Here is a 22,029-nt window from a genome sequence, read left to right as displayed (position 1 = left end):
ATAGTAGGGATGTGACACTGCCTTCGATTTATCTGAAAATAGGCTAAACATTGGCTCTGATACCAAAATTGTAGTGCTCTATACTTGACCTTTGAGGAGGATCCAGGAATGACGTGTTACAGCCTTACATCATTCCCTTTTCTCCAAACACAATTTGAAAAGAAGTTAGGCTTCATTAAAGCTAACTTAAGATAACAAAATTTTGAAATATTAAATCATGAAGTAAACTATTACAAATCGAGACCATAAGCTTCATTACAAAAGTAAGGGAAAATTTATAATTTGACGAATACAATTTTAGTTACAAAATATCATTCTTTAAAATCCTAAGCCTTAATGCCACGTCCATTGTCATGCATAACACAAAATCATTAGAAGTCATACAACAGAAAATATCCTCTAGCGTGGTCCTTGGTAATTTCTTTACTTCTTCAATGATCTTGAGAAGGAAAAGGTAATGGAGTAAGTTCATAGAACTTAGTGAGTTTCAGAACAGACACTAAAATAACTATACATACGATAAACAAATGAACCTTCCTAACTTAGTGAAACACATAGTTTGCCCATTGGCAAATACTATACACAAGCAGACTTTATACAATTCGCCCATTGGCGAATACTATATGCAAGCATACTTTATACAATTCAGACATTGGCGAATGCTATACATAAGCAGACTTTAAACAATTCACCCATTGACAAAATACAGAACTTACACAGACCTTATAGTAGACTAAGTTCCTTTGGCGTATATATTGCGCCCATACATTCATGTAGACAACCTTTTTCATGTTGGCTAAAACCCTAGTCCATGTTCAGAGATCATATCATTCGTACATTTCTTTTCCTTTGTCATGCTTTGCTAATCTGGTTTGTAATTACACTTGCCCTATCAGAGGCTACATAACCATTCTCATGTATCGCTATCTTTCAATTCAATTTTCATACCATTGAAAGCAACGCCATGATTTCATTTCTTTTTTCTTCAAACCATATGGTTCCTTTCAAGGTATGTGGGTATAAATTCAACACGAAGTAAGACCCTTATAACGTTTATACAGATATGCCAAACCATACTTTTCATAATAAACATTTGTTACTTTGGTGTAAACACTTTACCTTCATAGAATAGGTAAAATTACATTATACCAAACATGATCAAAAACATGACACTTATGGAGTATGAAGGAATTGACCAGACAAGTTGCAGAAAAGCTTAGACAGTAGGACCATTTCCCTTATCTCGGGAGCTTTTAGGGGTTTCTTAAGCTATAACACGAAGAGTTATATTATCATATCATTTTACCATAAATTAAACATATCTAACAATACTGTTAATAGGAAACACAGAATCTGAAAGTTTCCTCCTTGTTTCCCTTAAATTAACCCTAAAGCATAAAACCCTAAGGGCTCGTAAATAACCATAAAAATAATATGAGTTTCATTGATATTTACTAGGAACCAACATCGATGGATTTTACTGAATACAACAAACTCAATCTATCAGGCAAGTCTTAGTTCTTGAGTTTTTCAGAAAAATACAGAGAGAGTTTTTTGGAGAGAAAATTTAAGTTTGCTAAAGAAAGCACAAAACTTGGTTAGGAAGCCAATGCTGGCTTTATACAGGTGCACGCGAAAGGAAAACTTAGTGGGCAAGTTTGTCCTCCCACTACCCTTCCTTAACTAATAACATTCTCTATCATCTTAAATGCATGTCCTTTCAATTTCAAAAACATTGTCCCATTTTAACTAGTACTCTATAGGCCAACTAAATGTTTCTAAATAAAATAATAATAAAGTTGATCTTTCTTTCAAACTAAGGGCTTAGCACTTAAGGGATAAACATTAACGTCCATCAACTGGGGTGGCGTATACCTTGTAAAGGAGTTTGCCAGACCACCAAGCTCGCCTTAATAAAGGTTTATCCTAAAGGCACCTTCTATAGTCTTCGAGCACTTAGTCATATCTAGTTCCATATTCACTCAGAACCTATTCTATAAGTCTTACTTTGGCTTAAATACTCAAATATTATGGCTTCGCTGGGCGAGATATTACACAGTCAAAATCTCTAACTTACAACCATACGTCAATTATTGCACTTTTACTCATACCAATTCCTTCAACTAACAAATTGACTTAATTATCCAAACGTTTTCTTATTTACTTGCTTAAAACACCATAGCCATATTCTTTACAGTCCATTACTTATTGACCATCTCTTCACACATACATTTAGTCCAATGTGGCTATCCACGGTTGTTAGTCATTGGCAGTTACATACATGTTTGGCAAATGTTGAATTATACAAAGAATATCTTGAATAATATGACTATCAAGATTACATTACTCATTCATGGTATATTGATACATGCATTTATAGTAATACACGTAAACAATAACGTAACTGCTAACTACTTACAGTTTGTGTTAATTGACTTCTAACTGCTAACTGACTTCTAACTGCTCTTATTACTCTAACATTCTCCTGGTTTTTCTTTTCTTTTTGAAAACCAGACAATGTGTCTTTTGTGGTGATTCTGAGAGCATGTCGAAGGTTGGAAAACTGTTTGTGGGTGATTGGGTTTGTAAGAACATCTGACATCTGACTGGCTGATGGTACAAAATTGACTTGTAAGGAGCCATCAAGGACTTTCTCTCGCACGAAATGATGATCAATTTCGACATGTTTAACCTTGGCATGGGGAGTTGGATTGGTAGCCATAGACACAGTGGAGGTGTTGTCACACCAGACTACAGGTGACTGTTCCATGGGTATACCAACTTCTTCCAGCAACTGCTTGATCCACAGAAGCTCAGACACACAATTCGCAAGGCTACGATACTCGGCTTCTGAGGAGGACCTGGAAACTACTGCTTGTTTCTTTGAGCACCAAGCTATTGGATTTGTCCCTAGGTAGATCACATACCCTGTAGTGGACCGTCTATCTTCAACAGATGATGCCCAGTCGGCATTAAAATAACATACCAGTTTGAGCTGTCATTGTGAGAAGAACAACCCGTGCTCCAGCATACCAACTAAGTATCGAAGAACTCGTTTAACAGCCTTCCAATGAGTCTCACCTGGTGCGTTCATATACTGGCTAAGCTTATTCACACAAAAAGATAAGTCAGGCCGTGTGATACACAAATACTGTAACATGCCAACAGTACTGCGATAGAACTGACCATCAACACATGTTTTATCATTATCAGCAGCAACTAGCTTGGGCATACTGACCATAGGGGTGGGTGTAGCTGTTGCTCCTTCCATGCCTGTTTTACGGAGGATTTCCTGAATATACTTCTTCTGTGTAAGAAACAGCCTTTGAGGAACAGACTGAACTTCAACACCAAGAAAAAAATTGAGACACCCCAAGTCTTTTAGAGTAAACCGATTGTGAAGTTGAAGAACTATGCTGTCAATGTCCTCATTGGAGTTACCGGTGATGACTATATCATCAACATAAGCCATAAGCAACAACCGACTTTCACCAACACATCGAATGAATAGGGAGGGGTCAGCCTTTGACTCACAAAATCCAAGCGTATTGACCAAAAATTGCTTGAGTGTATGAAACCAGGCACGTGGTGCCTGACGCAAGCCGTACAGGGTTTTATTTAACTTGCACACCATCAGCTGACCTTTAGGACCGGGTACCTCAAAGCTAGGTGGCTGATCCATGAAAATTTCTTCAGTCAGCTCTCTGTTCTAGAAGGCATTGTTCATGGCAACTTGACGCAATGGCCAGCCTAGCATCGTAGCAACAACAAGGACTGTTCGAATGGTGACAGCTCGTACAACTAGACTAAATGTCTCGCGAAAGTCAATGACAGCATATTGAGAGAACCCTTTCGCGACTTGCCGAGCCTTGTACCTGTCAACAGTTCTATCCGCTCATTTTTTTACTTTAAATAGCCATTTACAGCCAACCGTTCAACGGTGAGGTGGAAGAGGACATAAGCTCCATGTGTTATTGCAAGCAAGTGCACTTAGTTCAACAAACACTACATCACTCCAACACTTCTGTGTCATGGCAGTATGAATATCTGTAGGAACATCAAGAGGTGAGTGAGCACTACTGAGATAAACCTTTGGCTTGTAGATGCCAGCTTTGCTGTGAGTGACCATTGCATGTGAATTGTGGGGAGCAAGACACGGGGATGAAGTAGATGCAGCAACGGCTGAAGGAGAAACAGATGCATTCAGAGATGCCCGTGTTGAACTTGGTAGGTTAGGAGAGTGGGAAGAGGTCAAAGGTTGTGGAGTGGTGACTGTCATTGGGACAGAAGACGGATAACTTTGTGATTGGGTTCGGGGTGAAAGTATAAGTAGTTTGGAGCTAGTTTGTGTTTGAGGCATGGACATAGGTGAGGTAGAGTTAATGTAGGGAAACACCTCTTCATGGAAGGTGACATGTCTAGAAATGTATATTTTTCCACTGTAGGTTTGACAGCAATATCCTTTATGACTAGGTGAATATCCTAGGAAAAGACATGGTGTGGAGCGAAATTGAAGTTTGTGATTGTTATATGGTCTAAGGTTCGGGAAGCAAAGACACCCGAAGGTTCGGAGAAAGGAATAATCAGGTTTGATTTGAAATAATTTTTCATACGGCGAGACAAAGTTTAGAGGTGTAGTGGGTAATCGGTTGAGGAGATAGACAGCATTACTGAATGCATCATTCCAATAAGCCACAGGCATGGAAGGATGAGCAAGCATGGAAAGCCTTGTTTCAACAATTTGACGGTGTTTGCGCTCGACTAGGCCATTCTGAGCTGATGTATACGGACATGCAAAATGGTGTACAATACCATGTTGTGCTAGATACTGTCTGAGAGGTTGAAACTCACCCCTCCATCTGTCTGCAATGTTTAAAGCTTCAACCCAAGTATTCGTTCAGCCTGTTTATGAAACTGAGAAAACATCGCAAGAACTTCAGACTTCCTACGTAAAAAATAAACCCAGGTAAACCTAGTCTAGGCATCAGTAAAGGCCACATAATACCGGAAGTCATTAGAGTATACTGGAGCAGGCCCCCAAACGTCTACAACCACAAGCTGTAACGGTGCATTATACTGAGATAATGAAGTGGAAAAATGTTGTTTATGCTCCTTGCCTAGGTGGCATGCAACACAAGCTTTCAATTCTTTATTATTATCAACCAACACATTACAACTCTGCAAAACCTTGAGTAGTGTGTTTTTACAAGGATGGCCTAGTCTAGAGTGCCAAACATGGATAGGCACAGAAGTATTGACTGTAAGGCAACTAGCTACTCAAGTAGGCTTAACTTTTGACAGATCATCTTTTAAATGGAGCTTGTAGAGTCCACTGTGCACTGAACCTTCAAGAAGTGTTTCTCTGGTCTTTAAGTCACGCACTTTACACCGTGTAGGGAAGAACTCAAACATCACCTGGTTGCCTCTTGTGAATTTTGACACAGAAAGCAAATTTTTAGTTATACCAGGTGTATACAACAGTGATTTCATATAAAGCGGTCGTGTCCTAGTGAGCAAGGAAGACTGACCAGAGCATAAGACAGGGAGGGCATTACCATTGCCAACATACACCTTACCTGGCCAAGTGTGAGAGGGATTATCCCCAAGAGAGACCGTCGAGTGAGTAAGGTCATGTGTGGCTCCCGAGTCAGGGTACCAGGCCGAGTCAGCAACCGTGTCAGGAGTAGCTAATGCTGCATGAGCCTGAGGTGCGGTAGAAGATGAAAACTGTGGTTGTTGCACATAGTTACCAACAAACGGATTCGCCCAGTGAGACAGAGGAGGTGACTGATATGTCCAGTTGCTTGGAGGTATTGAGGCCATAGGTGACTGTAATGGTACGGCATGTGGTGCCCATGGGGAGTTAGGTGCATACATACACACATTTGCTTGTGGTGGAGGTCTATAGTTAGCACTTTTATAGGTTGCATCAAACCTGTGGTAACAGCGATCTACTAAATGACCTGTCTTGCCACAAAGCTGGCATTGAGCACGAGTTCCTGAGTAACGACCACGTCCACAGCCTCTAGAGCTAGATGGACGATAAGTTGGACAATAAGTTGATTCAGAATCAATGTTTGCAGGTTCAGCCACTTGTTGAGAAACAAGATTGGCAGAGCTTGGAGCCTCAGCCATGGTCACTTGCTGTCGAGCTTCAGCATCAATTAACATTGTTGAAACACTCTGCAGACTATATGGCACTTGACTTACAACAATGATTGAGACAATGGATTCATATTCGCATGGTAGACCATTAAGTATAGTAGTGACATGCTCATGTTCACTGATAACCTCCCCACAACTAGCAAGATTGTCACAGTAGGACTTGACTTTCATCAAGAATTCTCTCATAGTAAGATCCCCCTTTCGCTGTGAATGCAGCACACGACGATAGAACATCAGTCGAGAGGTAGTTTTGCTGCCATAGAGAGACACAATTGCATTCCAGATTTGTGCACTCGTGTCCAACCCAATAAGATGAGGAAGGACCGTTTTACTTACTGAAGACAAGAGCCAAGAAGCAATAGCGCTATCTTGCTGCTCAAACCGTGTAAACTCATCATTTTCTTGAAGTACTCCATTATCATCTGGAATCATCGCAGGAGGTGGGACAGTTCGCAAATCAAGAAACCGTTGAAGTTTATATGCTTTAACTGCCAAAAACACTTGTTGTCGCCACAAAAGATAATTGGTGTCGTCAAGAAGAATACTGACCTTCTTGGTGGAGAAGAACCTACTATCAACAGCACCAGTAGCAAGGTTGGAAGCCATCGTGGGTGTAGGAGACTGTACAGCACCAGTAGCAGACGGACTAGATAGTGGCTCCATACAAAACAAATGATACTTAAGATATCATTCCCAGAAACAAACTGACAAAGAATATCTTGAATAATATGACTATCAAGATTACATTACTCATTCATGGTATATTGATACATGCATTTATAGTAATACGCGTAAACAATAACGTAACTGCTAACTACTTACAGTTTGTGTTAACTGACTTCTAACTGCTAACTGACTTCTAACTGCTCTTATTACTCTAACAGCAAATACTCATGCAGATCTAAGTATCAACAAACTATTAATCATATCATACCCTGAACAAATACCACATAACCCATACTGATAATATACTACGTAGATCATTCAAATGATTTTCATGCCATTTTACTCCAGAACCCCAAACTCTCAAATAAACAATAATCAGATTTCATATGATTTCAGACGAAGTCATTATACAACTCAGACAAAACAGATTCCAGATAACTCTAATTCAACCATTTCATAAACAAACGAACCCACATTGTCTAGTTTTTAAGTCACACACAGCTACGAATTTATTCATGTCCGATATTATCAGACCATCATGACGGATACCTTTATTAACATACAGATGCACTGTTCTTTTCAAAAATTTATTCAATTATTTTACAGACCTTACTCAACCCTTAACCTTAAACGCATGAATACCTTATCTTAGCCATACTTAATACAAACTAATAGAAATTATTCATATCTTACCATAAGGATAGATATACTATAATGTAAATACCATAAAATATGTTAAGTTATTTAAATTTAAATTTTCAATAAAATATCTTAAATTTGGACAATCATGTGTGATATTGATACTATACTTAAATCTAGTTGAGCGAACCTATGATTAGCTAGATTAATAGTATTGACTTGGGCTTTATAGAAGTTTAGAAACCATTTATTAAAAGTTCGAATTATTTTAATTAAGGATGGTAATAGAACAACACAAGGACAAATATGGTCAAATTTATTGGCACGGTTTGTTCTAATCTCAAACCCAATCCACTATGGAAATTAGAACTTGATTACAACTTATACTCCCACGAATGTTATATACATTCATCTATAATTGCCTATCTTCGTCCCATTTGATATTTATTAGTCATTTCTAATATTTTCAAGGACATATAAACATAAAAAGATCATCTATGAATATTTCAACAAAAACTTGAGGGTTTATTGTATAATATATTCTTACATATATATATATGAATAAAAACAATAATTTTAATATTGGCAAAACGAAATGAGAAAAGCAAATCAGAACTCCCATTCAGAATGTGTTTTAACTCAAAGAAACCTAAAACATTTGTAATTTGCAATAAAGAGATCATTCACATCAAGTAGAAACAAGAGAAAAGATGGATGTGAAAGAAAAGCCCAACAACACGCAATACGTAGCAGCGGGCATTAAAAGGATCGATAATCACTCTCAAATGATTCAGCTGCTGAGTAAAATAGCACAATGTCACCCTCTTCAGGCAACTTAAAGCTAACCTTCTTTTTCAAATTTCCATTATGGCTTCTCCTAAATGAAGAACCTGAAACATCCTCCCCTGAACCCTGTTCCAAACACAAATTATTATCTCCTGTTGTAATGGGTCCACTTCGATGATGATGATGTACCCTTCTTGACAAGTGTTTGAAGACATGAAGTTCACCTCCATTAAGATAATCTGGGTTCAACCCTTTAGGACCAGGTGAAGCTAATAGCCAATCCTCTAGAGTCAACGTCCTCACTTTTGTCCGCTTCTTCTTATTCTTCTTCTTCCTCTTTTTTAAGCACTCGGGTTTCATGGATTCAATGATGGAGGATGATCTTTGAGTTGAACTAAATGACTTGGCTTGATCTCGCTTTGAATTGGAGGGCTTGCTTGCTTTTGCACCCATTGGAATTGGACCTCCTTATGAAATAAAATCACCAAATGTCAGATAGCATGGATTTGGGCAGAGTTGGGAGAGCTAGGAATTAGCGTTTGAATGAGATTTATAAAGAACAAAATGGGGTGAACTCTACTTTGGAAATGTGAATGCTCAATGGCAACAACGAGAGCTTGGGCGGCATCATTCTTTTATGGATTAATTCTAGAAGACACCCCTAAACTATGACCTAGACCCTAAATTGGTCCCCAAACTTAAAAACATTCTAAATGAGTCCTTGGAGTATTCGTATCTTATCAATTAAGTCTTTTTGGCAATCTCACCATTAGCTTGGGTTAGATACCAAACTCATATCTAGCTGCTGTTTCAACAATTTTGGATTTTACATGTTAAAAGAATATCCCTAATGACATAGGTTTTTAACATGTTAGATCCATATAATATTTTACAATTTGATCATGTGTTTTAATCATGTTCTAGATCATATCTGAATTGACATTTAACACCTAAGTTGATAGCCAGGCTAATAGAAGGATCTTATTGATACGATACACATACTTTGATGACTAAATTAAAATGCCTTGAAATTATTGAACTAATTTAAAATCTAAACCATAGTTTGAGAACATTAGTGGAATTAACCCTTGTTTTATATAAGAATCTTTCATTATCCCTTATGTGTATAAGAGTACTTTTCAACTTTGAATATTTAAGTAAATGGTAAACAACTTTAGTTGGTTACTCAACTTTTAGAGTTTTCATTTTGGTCACACAAAATGAAATTCATGCAATTTTGTTATTCAACTTTTAGAGTACTTTCATTTTAGTCACTCAATCTTAAATCTCTTACGACAGTTAATTGCACACGCCATTTCATGTTCACATTTTCATTTTGATCACCTAAAAATATCATTTTTTAAAGTATTTATTGTGAAAAAAACATTAAGGATTAAAGTGAAGAAGCATAGAAACTAAAATAATGCTTTAAAATTTGTCAATTTGTATTTGTTGATTTCATTAAGAATAATGTCGAAGCATAAAATAAAATTTTAAAATGTAGAAAGAGATTAATTTAATTAATTTCAATATTAGTGTAACAAATTGGTTAACATTATCAAGGGATATAATAATTTCAACAAATTATTTAATTAATTTTATAATTTGAAATTTAAATTTTCAATATTGAAAAAAAAGAAATTTAGAATTTTCAAGAATGTAATAAACAAGTGTAATTTAATGATTTTTAATGCATTATTTTAGTTTTTGACGCATTTTCACTTTTATTTCTTTTTTTTTACCGAATCAATACTTTTAAAAAAAATTTGGGTGGCAAAATAAAAGTATGAACATGATATGATATATATAGTTAACCGCCGATAGAGATTTAATGGTTGGGTGACTAAAATGAAAGCACCCTAAAAGTTAGATTAGGAACGAGATGGTTTACCCTTAATTAAAACAAATAATATAATCTCTAGCAACAGGTCATAAAAAATTGTAGGGATGGTGAGATAGTGTAGAGAAGAGGACACTTCAGGTGGCTTCTTCAGCATCTTAATGACAATGCATTCTCCAATTATTAGAAGTTAGATAAAAGCAATGCCACCAATGGTTGAAAAGAAAAAGACATAATCATACTTTCCATATCTGTGGAATCAAACTATGGATGGGTCTTTTGGTATCTTTCTTCTTTTTTCTTTTTGTTGGAAAAATGGAAATTCTATTGCATATATTTATATGACCAACTTATCTAATTACGCTTTTTAGAGTAATTAATATTGGACATCTAAGATAGGCATCTATCCCTTGCCCTAAGAACGATGATGGTAATTTCATTCCTACAAACTTAATGGTTTAGAAAGATTTTGATCAAAAAATAGGTTTGGATAAAACCTAAAGTTCATTTTTTAAACGGATTAAGCCTCATGTAAGATTTTTTGATCTGGGTCTAGTCTGACCCAATCCAAATTTGTCTAAATTTTTTTCTCTATTGTTATTTTGCTATTATTTTGTTGTTATTTGTAATTATCTTAGTGTTAGTTAAGTATTTTGGAAAATATTTGTTTTAATATTTTTAGTGTATTTGATGTATTATGTTTTTTTAAATTTGTTTTTATATAATAAAAAATTAATACAAACGAATCGAGTCGAGCTCTGATTTAGCATTTTTTTATTTGGGCCGAACTTAAACAAAATTTAAAACTCATTTTTCAGCCTGAGCCAAACTCGAGATTAAAATTTTATACTGATCTGACTCATGATCAGGTCTACTTGCCCTACTTATTATTATTATTTAGCTTTCCTATCTAAGCTTGACAACAATTGAATGTCAAGTTTCATTGGATTAAAGAAGTTAAACTAAAGACAATGAAGAAGACAACAATGGAAGTCAAAAAACCCATCTAGCTTCTTTGCCAATGCCAAGAGGAAATTTGTAGCTGTGACAGTTTGGATGTAATAGAAAGTAACGTGGGTTTGCAGCATAAAAAAAAAAAATTAATGATCAAATAAGTTGGTGATTCTTTTAAGAAATCAGGAAGGGTAAGCTAACAGTTTTCCTTAAGTATACCCGTAATGTAGTGGTAAGAACAACTATTTCGGTTTCAATAAAAAGAAAAAAGAAAACTGGAGATGTGGAAGTATGAAGTTGGAAACTTATGGATGATTGGCTTTTAAGAAGAAAGAAATATGGAAGTGGCCTGCAATGTGGCCTCTCGACGTGATTAGAGGCCTTTTGAGATTATCGATTGCAGCTTCTGACGACCTAAAACTGTCCCATAATTTTCTATTCTCAGATAATGTCAAAATACGTAATCTCATTGTAGTTCTTTATTATTTTAACCAATTTAATGAAAATCTTCAAAAAAAATTGAATACTTATTTTATAATTTTTTAAAATTAATTAATCAAAATATAAACTTAAATGTTATTTATCTTAAAATTTAATTAGCTTTAATTCAGTTAGCTATAATAAATGCATTTGAATTAGATTTAAGTCCTACTACATCTCCCCATTGAATCGGTTAAACCGGCCGATGACTCTTACCTTTCAATGAGCAAGAATGGTGAGAATAGTGCTGAAACTCGAAACAGTATTGATAAAGAAATAACTATAGATGAGCAAATGAAAAAGAAAAACGAAACTGTGAGAAGTTCGGTAAGCAGATTAGTCGACGGAGAATAATCACGACAACCGGCCAGTTAACTTCTCAGCCATTTAGATTTGATATAGCTACAGCCACATTGGCAAGTCAAGATCAAGGGTACTGATTTCACTCACACCCTTCCCTTGGTACATGTAGCTTCCATACCTTGTCATCATTTTCTTAATTGTCGAAAACGGAGGGGAAAGCTCCAAGACTGAAGAGCCGATACTAATATAAAACCCTAGGCGCTGTATCTGTTTGTTATTGTTTATATAGAGGAAATATCTAGGGCAACTGAAAAGGAGGAGAGATCTCAGCCGCACATCTTTATGGAGTTAAAAACGGGGATCAGTGTGACGCTGACACAAAACACCTCTAATTCTGCTTTTAGTCCCTCTTCTGTGTAAATATTTTGTATTTAATCCCCCTACTATAATTTGACACAATTTGTAGGTCTAAATTGAAAACCCCTTAAAGTTAGTTGCTTTCGTTAAAATGGTAATATAGATATTTTTAAAAAAGCCATCAGCCTTCATCTAACATGTTAATTTATTATCGATTGGATATGATTGGCTAGATTTTCACTTACCCAAAAGTAGTCACTTTAATGAAGACAACTAACTTGAGGTGTAATCAGTTTGAACCTACTGATAATAGTACATTATGTCAAAGAAAAATTAGTTCTCAAATTTTAATATAATAGAAGGATTAAAACCAAAATATACCCCTGTTTACAATCAAGTAGCGGGAATAGATAAAAAGCATTTTCATTTTTATCAGAAAATAAAGCTTTGTTAATTATATCCTCATTCAATTTGTTCTTCACTTTCTCCAAATCATCCCTCAAATATTTAGACAAGTAAATTTATCAAACTAAGGTACAAAAAGAAAACACAAGTCATTTGAAACTAGCTAGGTTAAGGGTGGGTTTCAATGGGATACAGTACGCTATGTTTAGCTTATTTTTTGTCTTACACTACAATATCTAATATCACTATCACAGTTGCTTTTACACTAACCGCAAGTAAACGCACACTAACCGCAGGTAAACGCACCGCCAATCTAAACCCACCCTAAATTTATAAAATATTTATTTTTTGGCATTTTTGCTCCATTCACTCTCAAAAATTAGTATAATAGCAAGCTAAGCATAAGCATTTTCTCTCAATAGATGATGAGAACTTGAAAAGCAAAACAGTTTCCATTTACAACAATAAAAAGGAAAATGCCTAAGCACATGTTTGCATACCGGGAAAAATATGTAATCTCCCAACTTATTGTTGTACTTGCAAAATCATAACATCTGAGTTTAAGGATACAATAACTTCCAACCGTCTAAATAACAAAATGCAAGTGCTGCAATTAAGTTTTGTTAGTAATATTCTTCTGGATTTTCTTTGCTCTGAATGAGAGGAACACCGTCTTCTCTCCAAACTATCCGGTCTTCGCATAAAGCAGTTGTCACCTCTACGTATAATTTATGTTCCTGTAAAAGTACGATAATCATTGTAAAGTTGCTAAATCCTTAATGAGCTTTTTGATTTGCAACGCAGAATATGAAAATGAACTTGGCAATAAGTATACCTTGATTTCGTCACCATCTTACTATCAATTTACTATTGTGTGATTCGTTTCGGTGTGATGTTAAATGTACAAAAACATTTTCTTAAGGAAAAAACAACATAAAAGAACCTCACCTCTCGCAAAACCCTAGCAGCTAACTCCTCAGCGGTGTCATTTGCAAGCACAGGGACAATTTTCTGTGCAAGTATTCGACCCGTATCGTAATGCTCATCAACAAAGTGTATTGTTGCACCTGAGTATCTAAACAATCATGAACAAGAAAGAAGACTTCACTAACTGATAAAATTCAAAATGCCAAGAATAACAATAAAAATACAAAGAAGACTAAAACAGAAACATGATATGTGAAACTAAAGGCAAAATTATACCTTGCTCCAGAAGCAATAACTGCTTTATGCACTTTCATACCATAATAGCCTTTACCTCCAAAAGATGGAAGAAGAGATGGATGGATGTTGAAAATTGATCTAGAATAAGCTCGAATCAACTCTGCCGGTATAAGTTTCAGATATCCAGCCAAAAGAATAAAATCAACCTCAAATTCCCTGAGTTCAATAAAATGTAATACAAGAATAAGTGATTAATCATTTCCATAAGCAATAAAAAGATGATAAGAAACTCTCAAAAATTTTAAGAGCATCAAAAGCTTCCTTTGGATTGTATTATATAGGTAAACAGTTAATATGATAAGAGACTAAGCATAAGAAAAATAATAAAAATCGTATACCACTACTATTTATGAATGCCAAAAGAAACTAACCAAGATAACCAGATTTGAAAGAAGAAACAACCTAAGAACCTTTACAAGGTCATCAGGAGATAGACCGTCAGGTTCATCTTTTGTTTTTGGGAACAAAATAACTGGGATGCCTTTATCTCTAGCATATTGTGCACCTCCACAAGCTGCCATAATCAAAAAAAAAAAAAAAGAATATACATGATTCCTGAAGTTGCAAGAAAGATTTCATCATCTCAAGACTCAAGGGCAGCAACTAAACTTGTAAATTTGAATAACATTACTTAAATTATATTCTAATTCAAAGTTTTTGTTAAAGCAATTATATTCTGGCAAATTACAAACAGACTTACAAAATTATAAATTTCACTAGCATTTTATTTAAGAGAACAAATTACCATGTTTATTAGTGACCAAAACTACAACATCTCCATTGACAAAGCCTTCAATGCATGCTTGGTTAATTGACCTGAAATTCGAGCCTCCACCAGAGACAAAAACAGCTAGCCTTTTCCGCTTAACCCATGATTTTGAACCTTCCTTCTCAGAGACAAGATTACTTACTTTTTCTACACTGTTTTTACACAGTAATCTTCTTACAGACCTCAACCTTTGAGAAGATAGGAAATATTGGATTTCAAAAGAAACTTGATGTTTGGATTGATTGAAACAAGGATAAGAAAGAGAAGGTGGTGAGGAAGATAATGGATTTTGAGGATTTCTATATAATGGGGTTATTGAGTTTGAGCAAAACCCAGAGAACAAGCTTCGTGGTTCCATTAAAATCGAAGATAAATGTGACGAATTGGGGAAAAAGGAGAAAAAAAAGTTTTTGTATTCTCTCAACACTGAATAGTGGATGCAACAAGACCCCAAAAGCTAGATATTAGCATTCTATGCAATAAATGGATAAAAACGGAAATAAACTCAATTGATTTCGCGTCGGAGATTGTAGAGTTCATAAAACCTTCAAATTACTTCCTGCAAAATACAAGTTCCAGTGTTAAGCATTTACATGCAGACAAAGATGATCAAGAACCATCATGACGAAGCACTGCAGAGAGAGAGATGGAATCTCCTTGTAAATACTCTCTTTTAACATTACGAGAAACAATAAAGCTAAAACAATGAGCTTCATTCCTGTTTAAGCTAAAGACTTCAGGAGAAAGTGAAACACAGAGCAGGAACAATCTCCACATAATAAGATTAAAAGCAGACAACCCTAAAAAGCAGAAGCACAAATATCAATCAATGTATAATGCTGCCACCAAGGATATTCAAATTATAAAGCAAAACTATATCAGCTAAACTCAAATCAAATTAAACATTGTTTAAGAAGCTTAGTCATGGTTCAGCAATATCCAAAGACTAGCAATTTTTAAGCTATCTCTAAACGATTAGTAGCTACCGTTCCATCCCAACATTCAATAATTCGTTATGCATTAAAATTAATCCAACATTCACTAACATTGTTTTATTAACATAACACTCGGATCTCACGTAAATTTCAAGATTTCAAATGACAATTCCTTCGACCCAAACAAACATAAACAGACCATATCTATAGAAAAAAAAAAGCATTTAACTACATTATGTATAAAAAGCAGCAGAGTAAGAAGCAAATATGGTTTCAGTATCATAACATTCCAAGGCACTCAAAGGTTTGGAAGCATAACAAGAAGGTGAATAGAGAATCGTGATCGGCAGCAACTTCCCGCAATTTTCAAATCCCTTAGCTAAATAAATACAAAAAAAAAAAACACTTTATAGAAATACTGACCTGGTGCAGCTGAGAGCTTGGGATAGGGGGTCGATGGAGAGAAATATAATTTTATGGTAATGAAGAGAGACAGTAAGCAAGAAAGAAAGGAGTGGGTGCCTCTGGACTGTACGATTATTCGACTAGTGAGTCTGGCGTTGGAAAAAAAAAAGGAAGAAAGAAAAGGGTTAAACTAAAGACCTAAAACGATGAGTTTTATTAGATACAAGCTGGGTTGTTATATTGGACCATTTTTGAAGCCTTCTTATTAACACCACATGGGCTGCTTCAATGGGATCACTGGTTTTCAATTGCATAAATTCAAATACAAAAAGCCTACTGCCAAATGATATTTGAAGCTAAATATACTGATAAAAAGGAATTTTGGTGTTAATTTGAGCAACATCTGGTTTTACATAAACACAGAAAGTCGAGAGAGCCAAGGAGGGATTTTACCTTTCTCTCTGACCAGGAAGCAACCGTCGACCGACAAAGAGATGGCTGCGATGGGAAGAGCCAGCAGCTGCAGTGTGAGAGAGGGAGAATAAGAATGATTTTGGGTTTAGATTTCTAGGGTTGGGTTGGGTTATATGAATGACTGGGTTGGGTTGGTATATCTTTTGGGTTAATTAATTATATAATACAGATAATTAATGAATAAAAATAATATATAAGTTAGTTTTTTCAGTTGCTAGCTAAAAAAATGTAGGTTTCTTTTCGGATAAATTGCAGTATTAGTCACTAAACTATAGGCAAATTTTCGTTTTGGTCACTTAATTAAAAATGTTATAATTTAGTCATTGAACTATTCAAAAGTTTTTATTTAAATGATTGGGTTGTTAAAATTGATATTATATAATTTTCTTTATTCACATTGCTTGCACCAATAAAAAGCTTTTTTACCTTCTACAGTTCAATAGATCTTGATCCATTGTATCAAATTGTACTTTTTAAATTAAGTGACCAAAACAAAACTTACCCTTAATTTAGTAATTAATAATGTAATTTACCCTTTTTTAATGTAGCTTTTAACTTCTTTATTCTAACTCATAATATATAAAATTAAGTTATCAAAATATAAAATTTATTTTATGGGGAAACAATTAATTTCGTTTAATGCATAAATACCTATAAATATATACTAAGTAAAGATTTCCAAGGCTTGCTCCCAATGGAAATCAAAGGCTTGCTCCCAATGGAAATCAAACTTTCCTTATGAATGCATAGGAAAATTTGTACCTAAAGATTGTAAAAGAGAAGTGAGGGAAAAAAAGCATTATTAAAAATTTTTGGGATTCTGTTGCTCAGTTCAGTATCAGTTGATGGCTCTACAATCATCATCATCAAGTTCCAATTTTTCCACAACACAACATGCTTGAATAATTCAAAGCCATAGAGCCAAAGTGTAACTTTTAATTAACAGAAAAACAAGGCAAGATAACTGATAATTTGTTCCATTAAAAACAAAGGATTTCAGAAGATTTCGTCATCATTCAGATGCAACGGCTGGCTCTGCCTCCGAAAAGTAATCATGTCTGAAATATAAACAAAAAAGTTTTATAAAACCGTGCATCAGAGAGCAGCAACAGCGAATAAACGGTAACAAAAACAGAGCAAGAAGGAAAGATCATTCAGATGCAACGGCCGGCTCTGCCTTCGATAAAATTATCGGAATAAGAAGTGTTCCCCTCCTTGCTCTACTAATACATCCAATATATAATGCAAAAGTTCGTAAAAGTTAGGGGAAACAGATAATCATTGGTTGAGTTTACTTACTTTATTTTTCGTGTTAGTTGGTATATGCCTGTTCCAGCCATAGCAATGTTTACACTGAAGAGATTCCAATTTTTCTGCATTTTAGAAATCAAACAATGACTGAGAATAAAAAACAACCCGAACCTTATGTTCCTGATTATAACCGTTATCTGTACTATTTGAGTGTTTTTTCATATATTTCTCTTTGATAACGTCAAGTTTCTCAACTTTTTTAGGTTAGGCAATCCAATCAATCATCAAACTTACCGGAGTGATTACAGTGCTGTAGCGTGACCAGATAATTCCAGTTGCAGTAACCGCTGCGTATCAAAAAACAACATTCAGAAACTACAAGAGGACGCTATCACGATGTGGGCATAAAAAAGTTAAGAAGTAAATGCGAATAATTCAACAAGTCTTCAATATACATATAAAGAAACAACTATGAGAGTAAAATAAGAGGTGGCAAGACATATGCAACACACATAGATAGGTCTGTTAGAAATCGATAAACATGATGTACCTATTTGCTGAGGGTAGGAAAGTTTTTCCGGTGGTTTAGCAAAGTCAGCCACATTCGCTATGCTAATGCCCCATTTAAAAGTTGGTGCCCAAAAGTGAACTGAAATGGGAAACAAGCAATAAGCTCATGAATGAATGCTTTAAGAATCAAGAACCGAAATGGTGAGATCATTTATTGTTAGTACAAAGCAATAAACCATTTCTGCAGATTGTACACGTCAATATATCATCTACAAAATATCCATTCAGACATGTGGGATTATTAGAGGCTCATAACATCTCACTCTCTCAATCAATCTACAAACTAAAGTAGCAAATCATTGTTACAACCTCACACGTATGCAACAAACCCTATACTCGCTTGTTATCATATAATTTCACAAGCCAAAAACTTGAATTTTCATAGTTAAAGGAAATTAATCTACCCGGGCATTCAAATTAAAGGAGCCCAACTATTTGCACCAAATCTAGATTCTGGGAACTGCCTCAATTCCAATTGAACAAAAAAATTTCATATACTATAGAATAAAGGAGATCATGGATCTAGTTTTCTTTAGCCATGAAAGTTTCAAAATATATCAAACTATACGTCTCAAACAGATTAAATAGAAACCCAAATACCCAACGAATCTAAAGTTCAAAAGCATGGATCTCGACGGGAAAAACGATTCCAAAATAAAAATAAAAAAAGAGGGATTGAGGTTTTGCTAATATGAATTAATCCCGTAATGACAATAAAGGATCTATTAATACGATATCAGATTAAAAGAACGAGCGAGTCAACTCACTGGTTTTGGGTCCGGCAGGGTGGTTCCACAGAGCCTGTAGCTTGGAGGACGCCATAGATTCAACTCGCTTTCCCCCACTTTACTAATTGCTTTTGGTTTTTGGTCTAACAAAAATAAAGGATTTTGTTCCGTTTTGGGTTCATTATTTTAGCTAATGCCCAAAGCAGCTATCCAATCACATATTGACACGTAATCACCGTGAGCTTTTGGGTTTTGACTTTCAAACGGCTGCTATGGTAACGTAGTCAAACGGTGCGTATTTAATCTTCATATTATATTCTGAGAGATGTGATTTTGGGTATTTTGGCTGGAACTGAAGAAGCGAGAGAAAAATTAATTAATTTCCATGGATTCTCCCACTCAGAATACCTCTTTGCGGCGACTTCAAAATGTGGAGAAGGTAATTAGCTAATTTCCCACTTTCAATTGCAATTTCTTTAACCATGGTTAAATTGCGGTTTCCTCGAATAGGCGATTCTGAAAGGAACTAACTTTCTCTGGTTTCGATTGGATAACAGAGAATCGTTAGGGTTTTGGAGCTGGCGGGAGGTGTCATGGATGAACTCGCCAATCCAACGGGTCCCAGGAAAGAATTTATCAATAATCATTGCCGTGAATTCATGAAGATGATCAAGGTTCCTGCTTTATTATGCTCTATCGTTGTTCTCAAGATTGAAATTTCCTGATAAGATTTGAATTAGGGTTTGAATTGTTTAGTTTTGAACTTTGGGTTGAATTGAGATTGCATTGGAGCTTTACTTATATAGTTTTTTTAAGGGTTGAAAATTTTCAATAATTAACAGATTTCTGTTTTTGAAAACCAGGATATCCAAGTGACATTGAGGGATGAAATCAAGAGTGCCTGTGAGTATCGTCCGTTTGAGAAGTGCGATTATAGTTCGAGAATATCGAATGAAATCTGTTGCAAGAAACTCGAATATGTGCTCTTCCAGTTGGATGCAATGAAACAAACCATTGATGAATATCAGGCCACTGTTTGAAAGATTCAATGCTAGCAGCTAGATAGCCAGACAAGATCAGGATATAGGCAAGCAGTTTTCTCTCTTTTTTTCTTTAATGTCATCAATTCTTACTATGAGAATTATCTTAATGAATAGCATGGTAAAGCTGAATACTCTATCATGTATGCGCTTTCAGTTTAACAAACCTTTGGACATTTTTGTATGTATGTTTTTTTTTTAATTGTTGCCTGAAAGTTCACTTCTCTTTTAGCCTCAATTCAATCCTTATTATGTGTTTTGGAGGCCGTCAAGAGCTTGTGCTAGTGTTACTTTTTGTTAGAAAACATGTTGTTATGAACTTCATTTCAGTTTACTGCTTCACTATGGATTGAAGTGGAACTTACAAAGTGTCTCTTAGATGCTTCATGGCTGTGATTTGTCCATAGTTCACTAATTTGGTGAAATGTTCAGAATTCTCAGAAGTGTTCACTGAGCTTAACTCGGTGCTGATATAGATAATGGTCCATTCTGATTTTCTATAGCTCTAACTATTTCTTGATTTCAAGTTGCAATCAATCTTGCACCTTCTGCAACCATTTCATATCTTTCAAGCCTTCCCTCCCAAAGCAGGCCAAGGTGAGTATCTTTGACTGGTTGTGAGAAGTGAAAGAAAAGCTGGTTAATGAAACTTGCATTTGTGCCGTAGAGCCTCATTCGGAGGCATAGCTTTTAACACGCTCTTATATAGGAAATAGTCATAATTGAGCATAATGCAAGTTCAGTTCAATATTTCATTTCATTTATCAAGGTTTCAGTTTAATATGGCGGTGCTGCATTGTTGATATTATCCCAATTATGAGATATTATTCCAATGATGCTAAAAGAGAATGGGGTAGAGCTAACAAGAACAAATTTCTAGCATGTGGATGGTTTTAAATAGTTGTGCATACACTTTGAGTGTAAAACTGCTTCATGATATGGTTGTGGAAATATTGTCGGTTAAGCAAATGGCACAGTTTCTGCTTTTCATCAGTTTTGGTATCCTTGGACCTATGTTCAACTATTGAGTTTGCCTTGATAGCTCATAGTTTGGGTAAACTATACAATTAGTCACCCAACTATTACTGCATTTCTGTTTTGGTCACCCAACTATGAAAATTTTCAATTTAGTTGGTAACGTTATTATTTGAATCTATTTTGGTCACCTTCCATCACTAATGTAGCTTTTTTAAACTAGTATAATAATATATTTAGTTTTCAATACTTACACATTCTATCAATTTGGTTCTAATTCTAAATAGTTCAACAAATTTAACTTTCCATATTTATAAATTCTATCAATTCAGTTATCAAACTTTTTCACCAATCAAATTGTAAGTTATTTTTACCAAGTTCTTCTCAAATTTATTTTATTTTAACCCAAAATTCAAAATTGTCTCGCTTTCTCAAACCTACCCAGCTCTATATCTTACAAGACCCTGCCAAAAGCAAAGAGCAAGAGTCTTGTTTTTTACAGTTCTGAACTTGAGCCATGGAAACATGTCTTTGGCTGCCATACTTGGTTTTTTACAATGCTGCCTTACTTGTAGTAACATCCTATCCCATCTTACTAAGGTTATTTATAATCTTATCACCAACTCTATTTGTAGGATACGTAAACAAGGGATCTTATCTATACTTTAAGACTTTACATATCAATACTCTGTTAAAATACTCTCAAAACTTTTCATTATATTTCAAACTCCCCAGAGTCATCATTAACAGGAATGGATCCAAGGGGCGGTTGCCTCTCTTGAAATTTTCAGATTTTTGAATTTTATATATAAATATTCATGCATTTTAGATTTGGTATCTGCATTGTATAACATTTGCCCCCCTTAGCCAAATTGTATTCCATATAATTCGCCCCCTTAAGCCATAAGGTTATATGTGAACGATTCTTTGATTTGGTTCATGTGAAGGACACCACATTATAAACTTTGGAGAAGGTAATATGTGAAGTTCTTTTACGTCATTGCTTTAATGATATTCGTGGTCAAGGATATGATGGTGCAAGTAATTTGCCTGACGGATGGAA

The 22,029-nt window shown here is 35.1% G+C and overlaps 3 protein-coding genes and 1 non-coding gene across 6 annotated transcripts; 1 reads left to right on the top strand and 3 right to left on the bottom strand.

Annotated features, from left to right (window-relative positions):
• Positions 1-11,841: 11,841 nt before the first annotated feature.
• On the bottom strand, positions 11,842-11,941 carry LOC128042203 (small nucleolar RNA snoR109). Its single transcript, XR_008197408.1, has one exon. It is a non-coding gene; the product is annotated as a small nucleolar RNA snoR109 (small nucleolar RNA).
• A 1,050-nt stretch (positions 11,942-12,991) lies between these two features.
• On the bottom strand, positions 12,992-16,538 carry LOC105774255 (phosphoribosylglycinamide formyltransferase, chloroplastic). Of its 3 annotated transcripts, XM_012596677.2 has the most exons (7): positions 16,382-16,538; positions 15,947-16,077; positions 14,565-15,147; positions 14,222-14,333; positions 13,799-13,975; positions 13,544-13,670; positions 12,992-13,332 (listed from the first exon to the last, which is right to left on the bottom strand). In XM_012596677.2, exons 3-7 carry the CDS (start codon positions 14,944-14,946, stop codon positions 13,219-13,221), a joined length of 912 nt encoding a protein of 303 aa, XP_012452131.1. In that variant the 5' UTR covers positions 14,947-15,147; positions 15,947-16,077; positions 16,382-16,538; the 3' UTR covers positions 12,992-13,218. The 3 variants fall into 3 exon arrangements, with proteins under 3 accessions (XP_012452131.1, XP_012452132.1, XP_012452130.1); XM_012596678.2 differs by lacking the exon at positions 15,947-16,077 and having other exon boundaries at positions 16,382-16,533; XM_012596676.2 differs by lacking the exon at positions 16,382-16,538 and having other exon boundaries at positions 15,947-16,364.
• Positions 16,539-17,185: 647 nt separating this feature from the next.
• Positions 17,186-19,151, bottom strand: LOC105773944 (mitochondrial pyruvate carrier 4). The gene is made up of 5 exons (XM_012596165.2): positions 18,991-19,151; positions 18,204-18,302; positions 17,948-18,000; positions 17,702-17,775; positions 17,186-17,460 (listed from the first exon to the last, which is right to left on the bottom strand). Exons 1-5 carry the CDS (start codon positions 19,043-19,045, stop codon positions 17,415-17,417), a joined length of 327 nt encoding a protein of 108 aa, XP_012451619.1. The 5' UTR covers positions 19,046-19,151; the 3' UTR covers positions 17,186-17,414.
• An 80-nt stretch (positions 19,152-19,231) lies between these two features.
• Positions 19,232-20,215, top strand: LOC105773943 (mediator of RNA polymerase II transcription subunit 11). The gene is made up of 3 exons (XM_012596164.2): positions 19,232-19,390; positions 19,509-19,625; positions 19,815-20,215. The coding sequence occupies exons 1-3, from the start codon at positions 19,337-19,339 to the stop codon at positions 19,989-19,991; spliced, it is 348 nt and encodes a 115-aa protein (XP_012451618.1). The 5' UTR covers positions 19,232-19,336; the 3' UTR covers positions 19,992-20,215.
• Positions 20,216-22,029: the final 1,814 nt, after the last annotated feature.

Source organism: Gossypium raimondii, chromosome 6 (genome assembly GCF_025698545.1).
Source record: "Gossypium raimondii isolate GPD5lz chromosome 6, ASM2569854v1, whole genome shotgun sequence".
NCBI classification, from domain to species: Eukaryota; Viridiplantae; Streptophyta; class Magnoliopsida; order Malvales; family Malvaceae; genus Gossypium; species Gossypium raimondii.
Note: the sequence above shows the minus strand (reverse complement) of the source record. Positions and strands in the feature narration are given on the sequence as shown.

Excerpts from the sequence above, each read along its gene's own strand:
- LOC105774255 (XM_012596677.2), bottom strand. The coding sequence starts at position 14,946 with ATGGAACCACGAAGCTTGTTCTCTGGGTTTTGCTCAAACTCAATAACC. Across the intron at positions 13,976-14,221 it reads GACCTTGTAAAGGTTCTTAG|GGAATTTGAGGTTGATTTTA; the intron begins GTTGTTTCTTCT and ends TATTGAACTCAG. Across the intron at positions 13,333-13,543 it reads CTGCTAGGGTTTTGCGAGAG|GAACATAAATTATACGTAGA; the intron begins GTGAGGTTCTTT and ends GTACTTTTACAG.
- LOC105773944 (XM_012596165.2), bottom strand. The coding sequence starts at position 19,045 with ATGGCGTCCTCCAAGCTACAGGCTCTGTGGAACCACCCTGCCGGACCC. Across the intron at positions 18,001-18,203 it reads TTCCTACCCTCAGCAAATAG|CGGTTACTGCAACTGGAATT; the intron begins GTACATCATGTT and ends TTTGATACGCAG. Across the intron at positions 17,776-17,947 it reads ACAGCACTGTAATCACTCCG|AAAAATTGGAATCTCTTCAG; the intron begins GTAAGTTTGATG and ends TCTAAAATGCAG.
- LOC105773943 (XM_012596164.2), top strand. The coding sequence starts at position 19,337 with ATGGATTCTCCCACTCAGAATACCTCTTTGCGGCGACTTCAAAATGTG. Across the intron at positions 19,391-19,508 it reads GACTTCAAAATGTGGAGAAG|AGAATCGTTAGGGTTTTGGA; the intron begins GTAATTAGCTAA and ends ATTGGATAACAG. Across the intron at positions 19,626-19,814 it reads AATTCATGAAGATGATCAAG|GATATCCAAGTGACATTGAG; the intron begins GTTCCTGCTTTA and ends TTTGAAAACCAG.